General features: G+C 36.0%; 1 protein-coding gene across 1 annotated transcript; it reads right to left on the minus strand.

Annotated features, from left to right (window-relative positions):
* Positions 1-11744: 11744 nt before the first annotated feature.
* LOC308650702 (protocadherin beta-5-like) lies at positions 11745-18472 on the minus strand. Its single transcript, XM_081296944.1, has one exon. It carries the CDS (start codon positions 18285-18287, stop codon positions 15900-15902), a length of 2388 nt encoding a protein of 795 aa, XP_081153070.1. The 5' UTR covers positions 18288-18472; the 3' UTR covers positions 11745-15899.
* Positions 18473-22016: the final 3544 nt, after the last annotated feature.

Consider the following 22016-nt stretch of genomic DNA (forward strand, 5'->3'; position numbering starts at 1 on the left):
ATCTTCAGAGCTTTTATTCATTCTCTTAGCCTGCACCGCCACCACGCGGTCAAGTTATTAACTTCATGAGGTATTTTCAAGTTAACAATGCTTGTGAAATCTGAGCTTAGTTTGAATCAGTGTTACTCAAATGGAGTGTGTGAAGCACAGGCATAAGGAGTTGTTTGGAAGGCTTGTTTGTGTGCGTGTTTTAAAATTTTTGTTTTTAAAGTCAATTCCTTGGCTCCCTCCAGATATTTCAATCAAACTGTCTGGTGCTAAGGGAAATCTACACTTCAATCTTTTCCCCTATGTGATTCTCATTAAGTGATTCTGATGCATATTAATGTTTAAGAATCACTCTCTTAGGTAACAAACTCCTATAATCAACTTTGATTCTTTAGATGTACAATTTATCTTTGATAAGCAGGGTAAAAAAAATTTTTTTGTCAATGTTGAGGATTGAGCCTAGGGCTTTGTGTATGCTGGACAAGGCCTATAACACTGAACCACATGCCCAGTCCATAAAGTACATTATTTAGCTGTCCCAACAAACTCATCAACAAACTATCCAAATTGTAAAAGATGTTTAACACACTAATCGTAAAACAGACAATGAATTTTCTAAATTATATGACTCAAATGGCATGAACAACCTACTTACTTTGTAATGTGGTGATGTGTGCACAGTAAAGAAAACAATTAGGCTGTTAGAAGAAAAGTTGAAGCCAAGAGTTACTTATGACAGAAGCATTAAAGTAAGTTAAATGTTTCAGAAAAGGAATTAGGAACAATCAATTATATTTGTCAGAAGCTTCTTAGTGTTAATCTTCATTTTGTATTAATAGAATTGGTCACAGTTTGAAGAGTCTTGTGTATTTTGATCTAACATTTTCTCAAATTCTCCTCATATTGGTTACAATGATAAAAAAATGTCCTTTTCCTATGAATATATCACAATGCAAAAGAAGACATTCAAGAACTACCTTTGTCATATTTTCTTATCCAGGTCCTATAAATATAGGTCAAATAAGTTGATGTGAAAAGGTGTCTTAACATTTGAGTGAAAACCATGGAATTTAATGACAGAACATTGTGACCGTGCTCACTTTATCCCACCAGTTTCTCCTCAGATAAATTGAAAATTATTCCAACTCCTTCTCTCCCCCCTCCCTTTTTCTTTCTTCTCTCTTCTGTCCTCTCTCTGGTACTGGGGATTGAACCCAGGAGTTAACCTCTGCACCACATCCCCAGACAGGGTTGCTTAGGATCTCACTAAGTGGTTGGGACTGGCCTTGAACTTGTGATCCTCTTGCCTCAATCACCCTAGCTGCTGGGAGTATAGGCATACACCACCACAACTGGCAACATTTTTCTAAATATCCTGAAAGCATGGATAAAGTGCAAATATAAGAACATGAAATATGCCAAGCATAATTTATTTATGGTGGATTTCATATTTATTTAGAGGTGAAATCCACTGAGGTCAAGAAAAATTTACTTCACAGAAGAGCCAAGATGATGCAAAACTAAAAATGAAGATATTTTCCAAATACTTCAATGCCAGGTAAAACAAATAAAACTAAATAAAATAGTCTGAAAAGCTACCGTCATTTTATGGGTAAATCAGATATATAAAGCCATAAGGATATATGATATCAATGTGACTCACCTCCAGGACTCACTCACTAAATATTACTGAGAATGGACTATCCCTTGAGGATATGAACAAGAAAAAGGAATTGATGAGACAAAACCAACAATCATGACGATCTCAGATGGATTTAGTTTATTTTCTGAAACAAGGCAATTTATGGCTCACTTCTAAATGCATCCTTCTGAGTGGGGACTGAAGTTCTGAATCCAGCAATCTTGTCTTCCAAAGTCCTGTACTCACTCTGTATGATTGCAGCACATCAGGTGTCCTCAATACTACTTGTTGAATTATTTCTCATTTAAAAGCAACCTTCATCAGTAGTACAGTATGTGTTCAATTTATATCAGCGAAATATCTTTGAGGACAATGATAATCATGGCAGAGAGAAAGAAGAAAGTATCTGAACATCCTCCCAAAAGACATCAGTTGGGTATGTCAAGAACTTGCCTTTTTACAGAACGTGGATTGATTACATTAGATATTTGCAGGAGAATGTGTCTCTGATTTTATCCTTTTTGCTTTAATTTGATTTGCTTGAGTGACTTTGAATTGACTTGGTTTTCATAAACATGTTCTCACAAGGAATTATTTAAAATATTTTTATTATGGAAAATTTCCAACATATACAAAGCAAACACATCATTCAGTTTCACAACATTGTCTTGTCTTATCTGTAACTTTCTCTTCAGTTTCTACCTCCACTACACATTTACTTTTTGTATTGTCCTTTTCTGGAGGTAATGTTTACATAAATTGAAAGGTACCAAACTTAATGGTACCATTGTAATAAATGAATTGATCCATGTAATACACACCTTTTTCAAGATATAGAACATTTATGCTTTCATTGTGAATAATTTTAATCATATTCTCCAACTTCTTTTGATATCTGAAGTGCAAGATCTCGATCTTTGCTTTAAATGACATGGAATGGTAGACAATGTAAAAAACATCACAATGCCCTATGCTCTTTATGCTCATGTGTGCGATACTGAAATTAAAGATGTTCTAAAGGTTAATTTAGCTGGATTATTACCAATGTCCTGAAAAAGTTCTTTTATGAAAACTTGCAAAGTACACTATATTTAATTTCATTTAGTTAACTTATATCATTACATACCTTATCAAGTTGATTTCCCTTTTGTGTTTCAAATATTTGTTTTCCTATAATTCCATTATATCTTTCAGAAATTCTTCAAGTTTGCCAAATTGAAAGGTAAAGACTACCCTTCAAGGATGAAATGGACTTCTCACAATTCTCTGTAATTTCGTTATATGAAAAGAAAAGCACAATAATTCAGGGATAGGAAAAAGATGATATGTAAACAGTCATGTAAGAAATATCCCAAATAATAGGAGGTACACTGAAGGAAAATTAGAAAACATAAAAAAATTTGATGCTAAATTATATTTGAAATCTGATGTGGTGGAGCAAGAAGATTTTTGATCATTGTTGCTAGAGATTTGTCAGTTTTATTGATTTTTTTTCTTGGTTTCATATATTTTCTCTATTATTTTTGCTTTTAATTTCCTTGGCTTCTATCATCTCATATTTTTCTCATCTTCTTTCTAGAGTCTTAAGATGGAAGTTGTAACTACCAAAGTGTTGAGTAATTGATTTAGACTTTCTATCTTTTTTAACATATTTACTTAGTGTGCTGTAAATTATCTCTCCCAAATACTGATATGTTGTATTTTTGTTTTCCATTCCTTTCAATGTTTGTTGTTATTGTACTGGGAATTAAACCCAGGGGCACTCTACTATTGAGCCATATCTCCAGCCCTTTTATTTGGAGATGGGTCTCACTAAATTGCTGAGACTGGCCTCAAACTTGCAATCCTCCTGCCTTAGACTCCTGAGTTGCTGGGATTATAGGCATGTATCACCTTGCTTGGCTAACACAATGTATTTTTATTTATTTAAAAAATTACTACAGGTATTTTATTTTGTTGTTCATTGGTTCTTTTAGTTATACCATATAATTCATTTGATGTAATTATACACTCATGGAATATATCTTTTTCTAATTAGGACTCCATTCTTTAAATTTCACTTGAGACATCCTCTTTGATTCTTAGATTATTTACAAGTGCCTTGTTAAGTTTCCAAGTGTTTGAAGATTTTCCTTTTATTTTATTTTTAATTGGATTCCATTATGGTTAGAGAACCCACTCTGTCTAATTTTATTTTTAAAGTGGTTGAGGTTTGTTTGAAATGGAACAGGATGTGGTCTACATTGTGTATGTTCTGTGAGTGTTTGACAACAATGTGCATTGAGTTTTTAGGTGAGTTGTTCTGTAAATACAGCTGAGATGCCAATAGTTCATGATATTGTTGAATTCTTCTGTAACTCTGCTGATTTTTCTCTTTAGTTCTTCTATCAATTGTTGAGAGAATCCTTGAATCCTCCAACTTGAAAATTCATCTATTTCTCTTTCAGTCTATCAGTCTTTTTGCATGTTTTGCAGCTCTGTTGTTTGGTATGTACACATTTAGGATTACTATGTTTCTTCTTTCTCCTATAATATTCTACGCTGTCTCTGATGTTACTTTATCTGACTTAATATAGCCACTCCTGCTTTACTTTTATTAATGTTAACATAATACTTTTTCATTTTAATTTTCAATCTGCATAGAATTTTTTTGTAGACAATATATAATTGAGTTGTGATTTCTTAAGCCCACTTTCCCCAAATCTTTGTTATAATTGATGTAAAATTTAAGCCATTTACATTTAATGTACTTGTTGATATGTTAGAGCCTTAATGTGTTATTTTTTTTGTTTGTTTTCTGTTGTTCTTTCTCATTTTCCTTTTGTTTCTTTTTGTTTGTTTATTTGCTTGTTGTGGTGGTGGTGCTGGATATTGAAACCAGGAACTTATACATGACAAGTGAAAGCTCTGCCACAGAACTACTGTTCTTTTCCCTAACTTCCTGTAAATTACTGGGACATTTCTTCACAATTCCATCTTGATGCATCTACTTTGTTTATTAGTGTATCACTCTATAGCTTTTATGGTGGTTGCTCAAGATATTATTTATAAATAACTTGGAATATGCTAGTGTCATCATTTTACCAGATCAAGTAAAGTGTAAAGAACTTACCTCCCTTTACCTTCTTCCCTTTATAACATAATTGTCTTATATATTTTCTGTAGATACACTCATAACCACATCAAAGAGTGTTATAATTTTGGACTTGACCATCAAAGGTAGTTTAGAAAACTCAAGAGTTGAAGGAAAATCTCTATTATTTACACATGTATTTATTTCCTGTGTTCTTAATTCTTTCCCAACATTCTTAAGATTCCTTTTAAAAAATTGTTTCCTTTGTGTTTAAAGAATTATTTTATCCATGTTTTTGGCAACAGGTTCTTTTCCTGAAGGTCATTTTCAATGGATATGGGATCCTGTCTTGACAGTTCATTTCTTCTATCACCTGAGAAACATTGTGCAGCTTTCTGTGCTTCATGGTTTCCAATGATAAATATCTAAATTGTTATTGTTCCTATTGGTAAGGTGTCATTTCTCTTTTTAAGATATTTCCCTGTGTTTATTTTTCAATACTTGACTGTAATATTTTTTTTTTGGTATAGTTTCTCTAGGTTTATCATGTTTGGGATTTGTTTGACTTTTATATTATCTGAGTTTATGTCATTTTGCCAAATAAGGGAACTTTTCAGCCATGTGTCTTTCCTTTTATTGTCTTTCTTTTCTCCTCCTCCTCCTCCTCCTCCTCCTCCTCCTCCTCCTCCTCCTCCTCCTCCTCCTCCTTTTAATGGAAGGTTTCAAACTCAGGGTCTTCTACATGCTAGGTAACTGTTCTAATACTGAACTACAAACCCAGCCCCTGTTATTTCATTTCAACTTCATCCTCTTACTCCTTTCCTCTTGAGAATCCAATGACACAAATGGTAGATCTTTTGTCACTGTTCCACAAGATCCTGGGGCTCTGTTCATTTTTAAACAGTCTACTTTCTCTCTGTTGTTCAGATTAGACCATTTCTATTGTCCCATATTCTAGTTAACTGATTCATTACTTGTCTCCTCCATTCTGCTCTTGAGCTTCTCTATTGATTTTTTTGTATCAATTATTGCCCAAATTTTCATTGGCATTTCTGTGTATTTTATATTTATTTTTAAAATTAATTAATTTATTTGTTCTATTTTGTTATACATGACAGCAGAATGCATTTCAGTTCATAGTGCACAAATGGATCACAATTTTTCATTTCTCTGGTTGTACACAAATTAGAGTCACACCATTCATATCTTCATATATGTACCTAGTGTAATGATGTCCATCTAATTCCACCATCTTTCCTACTTCCATGTCCCCCTTCCTTCCCCTCCCTTCTCCTTGCCCTATCCAAAGTCCCTCCACTCCTCCCATGTTCCCCCCAACCCCCATTCTGGATCAGCATCCACTTATCAGAGAAAACATTCAGACTTTGTTTTTTTTTTTTTGGAGGGGGATTGGCTTTCACTTAGCATGATATTCTCCAGCTCCATCCATCTACCCCCCAAATGCCATGATTTTATTCTTTTTTAATGCTGGGTAATATTCCACTTCATATATATATATATATATATATATATATATATATATATATATCAATCACAGTTTCTTTATCCATTAATTTATTGAAGGACATCTAGTTTTGTTCCACAATTTAGCTATTGTGATTTATACTCTATCAACATTGTTGTGGTTGTGTCACTGTCAAATGCTGTTTTTAAATTCTTTGAGTATAGATCAAGGAGTGGGATAGCTGGGTCAAATGATGGTTCCATTTCAAGTTTTCTAAGGAATCTCCATACTGCTTTCCAGATTGGTTGCACCAATTTGCAGTCCCACCAGCATTGTAAGAGTGTGCCTTTTCCCCCACATCCTCATCAACACTTGTTGTTGCTTGTATTCTTAATAACTGCCCTTTTGACCAGAGTGAGATGAAATCTTAGAGTACTTTTGATTTGTATTTCTCTAATTGCTAAAGATGTTGAACATTTTTTCACATATTTGTTGATCGATCATATATTTTCTTCTGAGAAGTGTCTGTTCATTTCCTTGGCCCATTTATTGATTGGGTTATTTGTCTTTTTAGCATTAAGTTTTTTGAGTTATTTATATATCCTGAAGATTAGTGCTCTGATGTACATGTGGTAAAAAATGCTCCATTCACCTCACTGATTGTTTCTTTTGCTGAGAAGAAACTTTCAGTTTGAAAGTGTCCGATTTATTGATTCTTGATTTTATTTCTTGCACTTTGGGGGTCTTGTAAGGAAGTTGGGGCCTAATCCAAACGATTAATATTTGGGCCTACTTTTTCTTCTATTAGGTGCAGGGCCTCTGGTCCAATTCCTAGGTTCTTGATCCACTTTGAGTTTTGTTTTGTGTGTGGTGAGATATAGAGGTTAATTTCATTTCGCTACATGTGGATTTGTTTTCCCAGCACCATTTATTGAAGAGGCTATCTTTTCTCCAATATATTTTTTGGCACCTTTGCCTAGTATAACTGCATTTTTGTAGGTTTGTCTCTGTGTCCTCTATTCTGTACCATTGGCCTACAAGTCTATTTTGGTGCCAATATCATGTCACTTTTGTTACTATTGCTCTGTCGTGTAGTTTAACATCTTATATTGTGTTGTCTCCTGCTTCACTCTTCTTGCTAAGGATTGCTTTGATTATTCTGGGTCTCTTATTTTTACAGATGAATTTCATGATTTCTTTTTCTATTTCTATGAGGAATGTCATTGGGATCTTGATTGGAATTGCATTAAATCTGTGTAGTGCTTTTGGTGGTATGGTCATTTTGCCAGTATTAATTCTGCCTATCCAAGAACAAGAGAGACCTTTCCATCTTCTAAGATCTTCTTTAATTTCTTTCTTTAGTTTTCTGTTGTTTTCATTGTAGAGATCTTTCACCTCTTTCGTTGATTCCCAAGTATTTTTTTTTGAGGCTATTGTAAATGAGGCAGTGGTCCTAGTTTCTCTTTCAGAGGATTCGTTACCGATGTACAGAAATGCATTTGATTTATTGGTATTGATATTCTATCCTGACACTTTGCTGAATTCATTTATTAGTTTTAGAAGTTTTCTAGTGGAAATTTTCAGATCCTCTAAGTATAGTATCATAATTGTCAGCAAATAGTGATAGTTTGAGTTCTTCTTTTCCTATCTATATCCTTTTAATTTCTTTCATCTGTCTAATTGCTCTGCTAGAGTTACAATGACTGTATTAAATGTAAGTAGTGACAGAGGGCGTCCCTGTCTTGTTCCAGTTTTTAGAGGGAATGCTTTCAATTTTTCTCCATTTAGAATGATGTTGGCCCTGGGCTTAGCTAGATAGCTTTTACAATGTTGAGATATGTTCCTGTCATCCCTAGTATTTCTAGTGTTTTGAGCATGAAGGGGTGCTGTCAAATGCTTTTTCTGCATCTATTGAGATAATATGGTTCTTAAATTGATGTGATGAATTACATTTTTGATTTCCATATGTTGAACCAACCTTGCATCCCTGGGATGAACCCCACTTGATTGTGATTGTATTTTCTATTTTTTTTGCACAGACTTAATATTTCTTTGCTTAAACCCTATTTTCATTTATTTCATAATTGCTCATTGAATTATGTTCAAAATTGCTTGTTGAAGCACTTTATGATGTCTACTTTAAAATATTCTCCAGATAATTCTAACATCTCTGTCTTCTTGGTGTTGGGGTATCTATTAATTGTCTGTTACACTCACTTTGATATCTTCCTGGTTCTTGGCATGACCCAGATAGTTCCTTCCTTAATGTGGATATGCTGAAAAAGAACTGTTGTTCAAGTGCATGAGAGGATATGTCCAGTAATGCTTATATCATTGTTGTTCATGGTAACAAAATTCAGAGCACCAGAAAGTCAATCAACAGTTTAATGAATTAAAAGGCAAACATGTATTTATACAATGGGATACTACAGAGAAGTATAAGTGAATAAAAAACATGAACATGAATGAATTCAATACCACAATGATTGAAGTTCAATACCACAATGATTGAAGTTCAATACCACAATGATTGAAGCAAGCCCACAGATGATCCAATTTATATGAACATACTTCTATAAATTGCATAGACAACTGAACAGTCTACTATTTAAGAACTTATGGATATCTGTTACAACTGTGTAGAATAAATAATTTAAAAATTTAGCATATGAGATGTTTTTCATAGGGATTAAAGACGTTATGAGGGAAGCAAACAGGGATTTCTAGGGTCTTCATTAGAACCTGATAACCAGACACATGGGTGATCATTTTTCTATTATTTATTTTCAATTGTGTATATACATCTTTATAGACTTTTAAAAAATTTAAATAGATTTCAAAGTAGAACAAAAGGCAAAAAACAAGAAAGCAATTTCTCTGGAGTTTGTATGCCTAGATTTGAATTCTCATTGTACTATTTACTGGCTAGACAGCTGTTGAAATCCTAACATGTTATAGTATTAGGAGGGAAGGTAACTTTGAGAGAAAGTTATGAGTATAGAGCATGTAGGAATGGAATTAATATCTTTATAAAAGGGACCTTAGAGGATACTTTCACACCTGTTTTGGCATGCAAGGATACAATGCAAAGTCAACAGTTCATAACCTGCAAGAGAGCCCTTACCAGAACATGACCATGCTGGCACCCTGAGCTCAGACTTCCAAATTTCAGAACTGTGAGGAATAACTTGTGGTTATTTATAAGCTACTCAGTCTATTGTACTTTGTTATAGCAACCCAAGTTGATGAAGACAAGGGCCTTGGCATAATTATTATATCTCTGTGTGTCCCAGTTTGTTCTCTTTAAAGTGGGAATAGCAATTGTAGCATTATTTTAAGGATTTAGTAAATGTTTGAATAATTAATAACAAAATACATAGTAATTATATAATGATTCATTGTATATAATACATAATGTTGTTTAATAATTATCATATCCTCTCAAGACCTTCCCTCAAAAATCTGAAGTCTCATTTATTTCTAAAGAAATATTCTGGAGAACACTAAAATATTTAGTGGAGATTTTAGGATTCCAGATTAGAGCCTTTTACATTTGGGCATTTCAAGGGTCACTTAATTGAAAATAGCTCCCTGCCCATTAATTACAGCTCACCCATAAAGTCTCATCTGACACAAACCTGGCCCTGTACTGCCTCTCACAGAGCACCCTGTCAGAATTTCTACTCAGGACAGAGGTCTGGGTAGAGATCACCCTGTAACAGGAAGGCAGAAAATGTATTAAAAAAACAGCAACTGCTTCAAATAATCTCTTATGTGTTTATATGTAAAAAAGAACTGAGAGATTATTTCAGCAGATACTGTCCTTTATACAGATGACCAAGACTCACCAGACTTGTGAAAATCAGAAATATTTAATGAGCGAGAAAGGAAGAAAAGGAGATGCAGTAGGGAACATAATTTCCAAAATAAAGTGAATCTTGAAAACTCCCAAGTGATACTATGGAAAGAGCACTATCAAACAACATTCTTAGGAATTTACATATTCCACTAAAATAAATATTTCATTGAAAATTATCCAAAATAAAGTGAGAGATATTAGAATGAAGAGTAAAAGACAAACATGTAAATGAAACAGAAATATATGACACATAAAGAAACAGAATTGAGAATGTTCAATATCTGATAAGCTAAATTTTCAGAAAGTAATAACAGAATAAAGTTAGGGATACAATTAATAAGGGAATAATGGCAGAGGTAAATAATCCCAGAGATGAAAATATATGAATTGTTAGAATATATAAGTACAATAGATGTCCAGAAAAATTAATGAAGAATATCATAACATGAAATTTAAATCATCTAAGAGAGAAATTCTAAAATCTGAGAGGGAAGGAAAAAAAACATATGTAGATCCATAAATAGATGGTATACACACACACACACACACACACACACATATATATATATATAATTTACATATTACATGTATTATGTATGTGAGAAGAGAGAGGGTAAGAAGTATTAAGAATAAGATTTGGTAACATTTAAAAATATGGATTAATAATCAATAGATATGAGTGTACCTTTTTCTTCACATCTTTGCCAACATTTACTGTTGCTTGTACTCTTGATAAGTGACATTCTTACTGGAGTGAGATGAAATCTTAGAGTCTTTTTGATTTTCATTTCTCTAATTGCTAAAGATGTTGAACATTTTTACTTATATTTGTGGATCAACTGTATTTTTTCTTCTGTGAAGTGTCTGTTCAGTTTCTTAGCCCATTTATTGATTTTTTTGGTGTTAAGTTTTTTTGAGTTCTTTAATTTTTTTTTTAAAGAGAGAGTGAGAGAGGGGAGGGAGGGAGGGAGGGAGAGAGAGAGAGAGAGAGAGAGAGAGAGAGAGAGAATTTTTAATATTTTATTTTTTAGTTATCGGCGGACACAACATCTTTGTTTGTATGTGGTGCTGAGGATCGAACCCGGGCCGCACGCATGCCAGGAGCTACCGCCTGAGCCACATTCCCAGCCCTTGAGTTCTTTATATAACCTAGAGATCAATGCTTTATCTAAGGTGAACGTGGTAAAAGATTTTATCCCAATCTGTAGGGTCTCTCTTCACAATATTGTTTCTTTTGCTGATAAGAAGCTTTTTAGTTTGAATCTATCCCATTTATTGATTCTTGATTTTACTTCTTGTACTTTTGGGTTTTTTTTTTAAGGAAGTCATATCCTAGAATGACATGGTGAAGATTTTGGCCTACTTTTTCTTCTATTTGGCACAGGGTCTCTGTTCTATTACCTTGCTGGTTGGAATGCAAATTGGTGCAATCATCATGTAAAGTGATATGAGAGGCCTCAGAAAACTTGGAATGGAACCACTATTTGACCCAGCTATTCCACTCCTTGGTTTATACCCAAAGGACTTAAAATGAGCATATTTCAGTGCTGCAACCACATCAATGTTTATAGGAGCTCAACTCATAATAGCTAAACCATGGAACCAATCTAGGTGTCCTTCAACAGATGAATGGATAAAAAAGTGATATATATATATATATATATATATATATATATATATATATATATACACACACACACACACACACACACACACACACACAGACATACACAATGGAATAATATTCATCTTTAAAGAAGAAAGAAAGTATGGAATTTGTCAGTAAATGGATGGAGTTGAAGAATATCATGCTAAGCAAAATAAGCGAATCCCCAAAAGCCAAAGGCTAACTGGGGCTAGGGAAGAATAGAGTTACTCTAGGTAGAGGAGAGTAAAGGGAGGGGAGGTGGTTTGGGGGTAGGAAGGAGAGTAGAATGAAACAGACATTATTACCTTATGTACATATATGACTGAATAACCATGTGATTCTACAACATGTAAAATAAGAAAAATGAAAATTATACTACATTTATATACAATATATCAAAGTGCATAAATGCATTCTGTCATGTGTAACTAATTAGAACAAAAAATTTAAAAAAATTTTAATTGTAGGTGGACATAATAACCTTTATTTATTTGTTTTTATTTTTATTTATGTGGTACCGGCGATGGAACCTAGTGCCTCACACATACTGAGCCACAAATCTGGCCCTAGAACAAATTTTAAAAATTAATAAAAAAGTAAAGTCAGAAAACCCAAAAGAAAAAATAATCAATAGATAAATGATTTTAAATTTCAGAGCAAGAATTCTTTATCTTGTGGAATCATCAATCAAGCATGAGGAAAAACTAAATATATTTTCAGGCACATAAAGACACAGATTTTTCTGTACATACTCCTTTAGGATGACATTTGAGGTTGTACTGTAGCAAAGGGAGAGAATGAAAAAGGAAAAAAAAGGGAATAAGGATCCTATCACACAATGAAATCAACTAGGAGAGAGTGAAGACAAGGTGGCAGTTCCATACCGACTTTTAAGAAACCTTTTAATTCTAATGGAAGCAAAAAGATAGTGGGCTCCATGGGGTCGGGGGAGGGGTGGACAGAGCAGACGCCGGAAGTAACAGTGGTACTGACCGACTGAGGGGTGCCCACTCATCACCTGATGGGAACTCACGGCCCACAGCATCCACCAGCATCGGCTGGAGCCAAGGCTCCAGGGGGCCATGGTGACTGATGCAGCATGATCTCCTCTGTGGGATCTTCCTGTCAATCCCCTTCATCAGCTACCATGAGGGAGCACCTCTGCCCCAGGAAAAGGAGAAGGAATGACAGTGAAGAAGGTAACTACTCCCACCACCCAAAAGGAGTAGCTGAAACCTTGTCTTTCAGGATTCCTGGGACACAGAGTCCTGGAGCAGTGACAGTGGTGGGAGCAGCAGCATCAACAGCCCAGACAGGGCAGCCGGCCAGAGAGTGGCTTAAGCCAGATCATCTCCAAATGTAGCCCCAACACCCCTCAGCCCTTCGGGAGCAGTCTGCACTGTATCAAAGCCCTTGCTTCCACATCAGCCACTCGTTGAAGGAGGCCCACTTTCACAGTCTCTGACATGATGCATGGGTAGTTTCTTGCTTTCTGTAGGGAACAGTGCTCTGTAGATTTGATATTTCAACTTATGTTTTTTTTAAATGCACACAAAAATGCCTGTTGGCTTTTCAGTCTATATTTAAAATAATAGCTCAACAGGCAATTGTTTATTTGTGGTTTTGTTGAACTATTGCAATTTCAAAGGGGCTTGAAAGCAATTTTTTACAAGATTATTTTGAGGGAGGGTATCAAATCCATGTCAAGACAGTGGTATGAAATGGGTTGCATCAATAGTATGTTGGATTCAGACTGATCTCCAAATCTATCAATTAGAAGTTTGCTTTATGTAAAAGGGCCTTTATAATGTGTGAGATTCAATTTTTTACTAATTAGTAGAGTATCAGTAGTTTCCATGAAAACAAAAAGAGGAAATATAGGAAGTTGAATTCATGATTGATATTTTGATAAACTGCAAAGATGGGGTAATGTCAACTCATGGAGTTTAAATGGTGAATTGATCTTGAGTTTAGGAACACTCTGTTTTCAATGGCATAGAAAGCACAACTGTAGATCCAAGGAGAAGGAATGAGAGTTCTTACACCAAGTACTATGGATGTATAATGAACAATATTTTGAGATAGAATCATCAACTAGTAACCAGGAACTGTCCTGATCCTCTAAGGTAGGTCAAGATCCCTTATTGAACATGAACAATCTTACCCAACACCAGCATCAGAAAAGACCTTGGTGATTCTGATTGAGCGAGATCAAAATAAAATTACTTCATGGTTGAGCAGAGACCAAAATAAGAATATTATTCAAACCAAAACAATGACCAAAGACCCCCACTTCCTTGCAAATGTGAGTGAATGCTGCTTCTTCACCAATTATACTTTCATTTCACTTTGTTCTCCTCACTACATAATTGTAGAATCATTCCATTTTCTTAAAGCATCCAATCCAGATCTAACCCATACTTAAACCCTCTCCAAAATTTCCTATCACAAACCCAAATTCTAGAACTCCTTTGTAAGGAATAAGAAAGTAACCCTTTTACTACGGTGACTCGGGTCTTCTTATTGTGTGCAATCTCCCTCAATGCAAATAATCAGTAAATCCAACTTTGCTTTTATAGTGTTCCCAGTAATCTTTGATTGCAGGGCATTTATAATCTATATTGTCTTTAGAGGTATATTTTAACATATATTTTCAGGCTCTAAAACCTATCTATAGCTATGACAAGGAATTCTTAGATATGGTTGTAATGACAATGTAAAGAAACATATATGAATGTAAAAATATCATATTTGATTATTGTAAAGAGAGGTCCAACTGAGGAAAGTTGAAAACTGCCAGAAGAAACAGATACAAAAGGAAGAATAAGAATAGTGTTCATTTCATTCATAAAGAAAAACAAACTTAATAGCCATTAATGGAAAAGTAGATGAAAGTTTCTGTTGGACCAGAGGAGTACTCAAAAATAGTAACATAGTTATATGTGAAGAATGGATAGTTTTTCCATTGATGTGCTTTCTTTTGTTGTTGTTTTGTAGTTCTGGGGATTCCAGTGGTTCTCTACCACTGACCTATATCCCCAAACCTTTTTAAATTTTACTTTGAGGCAGGATATCACTAAGTTGCTTTGTGTGGCCTCAAACATGCAATCCTCCTCCTTCAGCCTCTCTTCCTACCCCAGCCTCCCAAATACCTTGGATTATACACATGTACCATTGTGCCTGGCTCCACTGATGTAAGTGTACTAGCTACTCAGCAATAATTTAAGAAGATTGTCTAAAAATGTATGAGTTTACTAGAGCTGCAAATACCACAAAATGGGAGGATAAAACAAAAGGAATTCATTTCTTCCCAATTCTGGAGGCTAGAGATCTAAGGAGTTGACATTCTGATTCCCTTCTCTCCTTGCCTAGTAGATGACTGTGCATCTTCAGGAATCTTCACAGGAACATCTCTGTGTGCCTGTGTATGATCCCCACCCCACTCCCTTATGGGCTAATCTTATGAAACACATCAATGATATTTACTTGGAGCAGATACAAACCACTTCCTTTTAATGTAATAACAACTTTAAATGTTCCATCTTTAAATTCAGTCCAGTTCTAAGGTAGTGGGGGTTAGGGCTTCAATATTTGAATCTGGGGGAGCACTATTCAACCACTAACAGTTACGAATGCACTCCTTAGTGATACATAAATATGAAAGATCTTTTAGAAAGGGTTTAAAGTGCTTACCAAAAGAGGCAAAACTTAAAAAGAAACAGGCAATATCAGGTTAGGGCAAGAATGTGAACGAATCTGTATATCTAGACACTGCTAACAGTACTGTAAACTGATACAACTACTTTGGGAAATCATTTTGAAATTTCTACTAAAAAGGGTATGACTACTTACTCAATGAGCAGCAATTCTAACCAGGTATATAGATGTAACAAAAATGCATATATACTAAATGAGCAGCAATTCTAACCAGGTATATAGATGTAACAAAAATGCATATACACGTCACAACAAAAGTAAAAAAAGAAGAACAAACCTCAGGAAAAGCAATATACATAGGTTTGGAATGACAATATGTAAATGAGTGCACTAAAGCAAATGAGTGCAATAAAGTAATTCTCCAAATTAAGATAAAGTTAAATGGGCAAATTCATTACAACAGGAAAATGAAAAATATCTCCAAAAGTAAGTTATTCTCCATACAAACTCAATTTGTATCTAGATGAGTTAGAATAAAATGACAAAAACTGTCCCATAATTAAATCTCTATGGGAATCGAAGGATATTCCCTAAAGTAGCATTTTCTACTGTATCTTCATTAGGCCCCTGAGGCGGCAATTTGGGGAATATCGGTTTAAGGAATTTGAACTCATTTGTCCCTGAGCCACCAGAGAGACACACTTCATACTGGTAGCTCTGAGACAGTGTCCCAGTACCACGGACATCCACCAGATGGCCAGAAAGTTGGCCCTCAGGACCAGAGCAGACACCCAGCGGCGCCGCCCTGCGCCTTCTGCACAGCCTCACTGCCACAAACACCAGCACAGAAAAGAGAAAGAGAGATGACACAGAGGCCAAGGCGATGACCAAGTAGACAGTGAGCGAGGCCCCCTGCGCGCGCTCAGGCGCCACTTCCGGGAGCGGCAGGTAGGGCTGGGAGAAGCCATCCACCAGCAGCACGTGCAGCGTGACGCTGGCAGACAGCGGAGGCTCGCCATTGTCCTTGACCAGCACCACCAGCCTGTGCCTGGCCGCGTCCCGCTCGCTTAGCAGCCTAGTGGTGCGCACCTCGCCATTGTGCGCCCACACGCCAAACAGCCCTGGCTCCGTGGCCTTGAGCAGCTGGTATGACAGCCAGGCGTTCTGGCCCGAGTCTCTGTCCACTGCCACCACCTTGGTGACCAGGTAGCCCTGCTCTGCCGCCCTGGGAACCAGCTCGGTGAAGGGCGCAGAGGCGTTCTGCATTGGGTACAGCACGAAGGGCGGGTTGTCATTGTCGTCCAGCACCACCACTCGCACCAGCGCCTGGCTGCTCAGCGCGGGAGAGCCTTGGTCTGTGGCGCCCACGTGGAACTCAAACGCCTGCAGGACCTCGAAGTCCAGCGCCCTCAGCGCGAACAGCTGCCCATTGTCTGCGTTGATGGAGACCAGCGAGGCGAGGGGCAGGTTTGGGTCCTGGGTTGGCAGCAGCGAGTAGGTGATCTGGGCATTGGTGCCTGAGTCTCTGTCTGTGGCGCTGACACTGCCTATGTGCAGGGCGGGTTGGTTGTTCTCGCGCACCAACAGCGTGTATGACGTTTGGGAGAAGGCAGGGGCGTTGTCATTGACGTCGGAGACGAGGATGATTATACTGTGTTCAGTTTTCAACCTGGGTGTCCCCAAGTCAGTGATGGTGATGGTGATGTTGTACTCTGCTCTGCTCTCTCTGTCCAGCGGCTTCTCTGTCACCAAAGTGTAAAAGTTCTTAAATGTGGGCTTCAAGAGGAAGGGGAGATCTTTTTCTATGGAGCAAACCATCCTACCATTGTCCCCAGAGTCTGGATCAGAAACGCTGAAAATAGCAACTATACTCTCCAGGGAGTTTTCTGGGATAGAGCTGCTGAGTGTTGACATTGTTAGTTCAGGAGCATTGTCATTCACATCCACCACTTCTATGGCCACTGTGCATTCTCCTGAAAGGCCTCCTCCATCTGTGGCTGCAATTTCTATGATATAATGTTGGGTTGCCTCAAAATCCACTGCCCTTTGCAGACGAATTTCTCCTGATATTTTGTCTATAACAAATGGTTGTGAAACTTCATCACCTTCAAATAAGGAGTAGGCAACACTACCATAATTTCCTGAATCTAAATCTTGTGCAGAGACAACAAGAACTAATGAGTTTATGGGACTGTTCTCAGGAACCTGTACCTCATACCGGGATTGTAAAAATTCAGGGGCATTATCATTGATGTCTACCACCTCAATGTGAACTGTGACAGTCCCAGACCTGGGTGGCACCCCACCATCCAGTGCTGTGAGGGTTAAACTGAGCTCAGACTCTTCCTCCCGGTCCAGGGCTTTGCCCAATACCAGCTCTGGGTATTTTCTGCCATCTTCCCGATTGTGAGTGGCAACACGAAAATTGGAGTTGGGGCTGATTGTGTAGTTCTGAACACTGTTGCTACCCATGTCCAAGTCCTGAGCTGATTTCAAAGGAAATACAGTCCCTGGCTGGGCGCTCTCTGGGATTTTAAGGAACATTTCCCTGTCTAGGAACTCTGGAGAATGGTCATTTACATCTGTGAGTTGCACATCAATTTGAAACAACTGCACTGGGTTTTTGAGTAACAACTGGAAATGCAAAATGCAGGGTTCTGTAGCCCCACACAGCACCTCCCGGTCTAGCTTTTCCTGTAGAAGCAAATTGCCGGTTTTTACATTGAGCTGCAAGAGCTGTTTGCTGCCTTTGTGATGGATTCTTGCACCCCTAGTCGCCAGCTCTCCCACCCTGAGCCCCAGATCTTTTGCCAGGTTGGCCACAGAGTAGCCACTTTCTGTTTCTTCTGGCATGGAATATCTAATTGCCTCAGAGTCAACCTCCCACAAAAACAACAGCATAGCAAGAAAAATGACTTGCCTTTTCTGCAGGGATTTTGCTAGAGCAGTTTGCATTGTTCAAATCCGCCCAGAAGGTGCAGTTCCTTCCACTCGGTATACAGTCCACTCAGACGATTGGTTAAATAATCTTGAGTTAAATATTTCTGTCTGACATACACTTAGAACGGTGCCTTGTCTGAAGATCTGTCTTCCGGAGCTCGCTTAAAATGCCTCCTTCTTTGGGGGAGCTCTCAGAGTTCTGATTCCCAGCTTAATGGCGTCCCTGGCATCCAGAGCCCATCATTCACTTGCTTATCCTGCAGCGCCACCAGGCGTCCTTACTTACTATTGCATATAATATTTGCTATTTCATTCCAAATTCTAAACCTGCTGTGTATCAATACCCTTTTAATCCCAAAAGCACCCTTAATTGTATCTCCAAGTTATAAGTAAACCTTTGCTGAGTGAATTTTCAGTGGAAAAATACTTGTTTAACTGATGCATGCCTCCAGTTCTTGGGACTTGGGAGCCTGAAGCCGGATCATTGCATAATCAAAGCCAGGCCAGGCAAGGTAGGGAGACCATGTCTCAAAATAAAAAATAAAAAGGGCTGGGGATCTCGCTCAGTTGTTAAGTGCTCCTGTGGTCAATCTCTTGTACCAGAAAGAAAGAAGGAAGGAAGGAAGGAAGGAAGGAAGGAAGGAAGGAAGGAAGGAAGGAAGGAGATCTTAATCTTCTCCATAAAAGTACCTTTTGCATACAAAAAGGAACTCTTTGTTGGTTCATAATTTGATTACATCAAAAATTGGAGGTATATCCACTCATATAAATAGAATGTAGATTAAAAATAGAGAGCTGCCCAAACTCAGGAAGTCTGAGTCTCCTGCCACTGTCTGAATATTAAATTTCCCCCAAAACGTAAGCTCTTTCCTGAATTATACTGTTTTGTTGTTGTTGTTTGCTTTTTGTACTTTGACACATATGGAGTTATAGAGCATTACTTTCTTATTTCTGTTTTCTTTCCTTCAACATTATGTTCATAAAAATTATACCTGGCATGTCATTCTGATGTGTTTTATTCTCATTGCTTTCTAATAGTTTTATGTATGAACATATCATGATTTGTTTATGCATTCTCCAGTTCACGATAATCAGTGTTTTTCCAGTTGAGCATCCCCTTTTTTAAAGTAGTATTGTTACAAACCTTCCTGAACTTACCTTTTGGTGACCATGTCTGTTTTTATACTGAATATATTTAGATTAATCATTTTGCTATGCATATGTATACACACACACACACACACACACACACACACACATATATATATATACACACACACATATATATGTATTTAGTTTTAGCAAATATATATATATATATATATATATATATATATATATATTTAGTAATTTATATATATTTAGTTCTGGGAATCATAACTCTGAGAGCTCCCCCAAAGAAGGAGGAATTTTAAGCGAGCTCCAGTAGACAGATCTTCAGAGAAGGGATCATTCTAAGTGCATGTCAGACAGAAATATTTAACTTATGATTCGTTAACCAAATCGTCTGAGTGGACTGTATACCGAGTTGAAGGAACTGCACCTTCTGGACAGATTTGAATAAGGCAGACTGCTCTAGCAAAACCCTCACAGTTTTATCAAATTCTGCAATGTATTTAGTATATATATCTACATATATATTTAGTTTTAGCAAATACTGTAAAACATTCTTCAAAAGTAATCTTTTCAGTACCAATAAAGTATGAGAGTTCCAGTTGCTCCATATCCTTGTCAACATTTGATGTTGTCATTTCAGTTCTAACCACTTTATCGAGTGTATGGTGATAGCCTTTTGTAATTCTGATTTGTATTTTTCTGGTGATTAACAAAATTATTTACATTTTCACATGTTTATTCACCATTTGGACACATTCTTGTGGAGTACTTGTTCAAGTCTTATGTCATTTTTGTTATTGGGGCATTAATATGTTTGCTTTTTTGGTTTGTAGAAGTATTTTTTACATTCTGGGTATGGGTCCCTTTAATATAATATATTACAAATATTTCCTCTTGATCTGTGTTTTGTATTTTAATTTCTATTATGGTATCTTTGATCAAAACTTCTTTAATTTATTTTGATTTGTACATAGTTATCACTTTTGGCTTGCATTTTTCTGTTCTGTTTAAATCTTCATATACACAAAGGTATATTTTGAAATATTAATTACTATAGTTTTCCCATCTAAAGCTGTAATCAAACTATTTTTTTCAAATGAATCTGGTTAGTCTCAAAAGTTTTACATATGCCTTTTAACATCTATTGAAAAGATAATCCATTCCCCATTGTTTCAGAAGCCTCATTACTGTCATAAGTCAGGTGATTTTACGTCTTCTCAAGTATTTAATTTTTCTGTTTATCCTGCAATACCCTACTGCTGTAGTTAATATAGCTCTGTCATGAGTTTTGTTATTAAAAATTAAGGATTCAACTTTTAAAACAATAGACTATTTTTTAAAAAATTTAGAGTCACATAAAAAATGATCATAGGGTACAGAGATATACCACGTTGGCAGAAAATTGTTCACAAGATCTATTTTTTATTTTTAAAATGCCTGTAGGATTGATAGTGATGTTTCTTTTTTTTAACTCCTAACGATGGTAATTGGTATTTTTGTTGGTTTACTTGATTAATCTAAAGAGTTTTAATTTTGCTAATAATTATGAAGGACATACTTTCAAGTTTACCAATTTGCTCTGTTTAATTTTTGTCATCTATTTTATTCATTTCTGGTTGTGTATTTTGTATGTGAAATTACCTGTTGATCTTTTCTACATTCTGGTGGTATCCCAAATAATCCAAACTTTGTGAATATAGGCAGGAAAGAAGTGAGTTCTGGATGGTCATTTGTCCAGTCTCCTTGGTGGGATTATACAAATTAGACTTCTGAAAAGTGAACTGGAATTTTTTTGTGAACTTGAAACTTCAACCAGACTTATTTTTTTTGTCACACATAAAAGATATTCTTTTAAATAGATGATAATAAATAAAGGAGAAATCATTAAATTTAACCACCATATTTATGTCTTGTCTTAAAGTTCATGTTTAATTCTGTTCTCATTTTATCTCTGCCTCACTTCAATTTTTCAATTGAATGATGGCTAAAATCTTTGTTTCAAAAATGACTTAAATGTCAGTAATTTCCCCTTTTTATTATATCATCAGAAAAAAATAGTAATTCAGAAAAAGCACAGGTACTTAATCTCCACTAAAATAATACTTGAGACTTAAAAATATCAGCTTATAAAGTAAGCCTTTAAACTTCTTGTATTATGCCAGAAGTTCAAGGAAGTTGTCTTCTATTAATATAAATTTAACTAGTTAGGAATCACACAATCAACTCACTAGGGTTATTGAACACAATTGAGAACTATTATAATTCAAACGAGTTCATTACTGTTAAAGCTACTCAGGACAAAATACTTCATACAAATGCAACTTTGATGTCATTGAAAAATTTAAATAACATTAAAGAACAAAACTGAAGAATTAAACATCAAAAGAAGTCATTATGATGTTGGTAAAAACTGTTCACATCTACAAAGTGCAAAATCTTTGATCAGCCAGTAAGGACTAAACAGAATTGCCAAAATGTAGAAGATGTTTCTGGATTATTGAAAAGGGGGCAGAAGCTGCAGATAGACCAAAGGGGAGATATATATATATATATATATATATATATATATATATATATATATATATAGTAAATTACACTTGATCATCTACTGTAGAGCAAAAGGACAAG

The sequence above is a fragment of the Spermophilus citellus genome (genome assembly GCF_964194105.1).
Source record: "Spermophilus citellus genome assembly, chromosome: 1".
In the NCBI taxonomy this organism is placed as follows: Eukaryota; Metazoa; Chordata; class Mammalia; order Rodentia; family Sciuridae; genus Spermophilus; species Spermophilus citellus.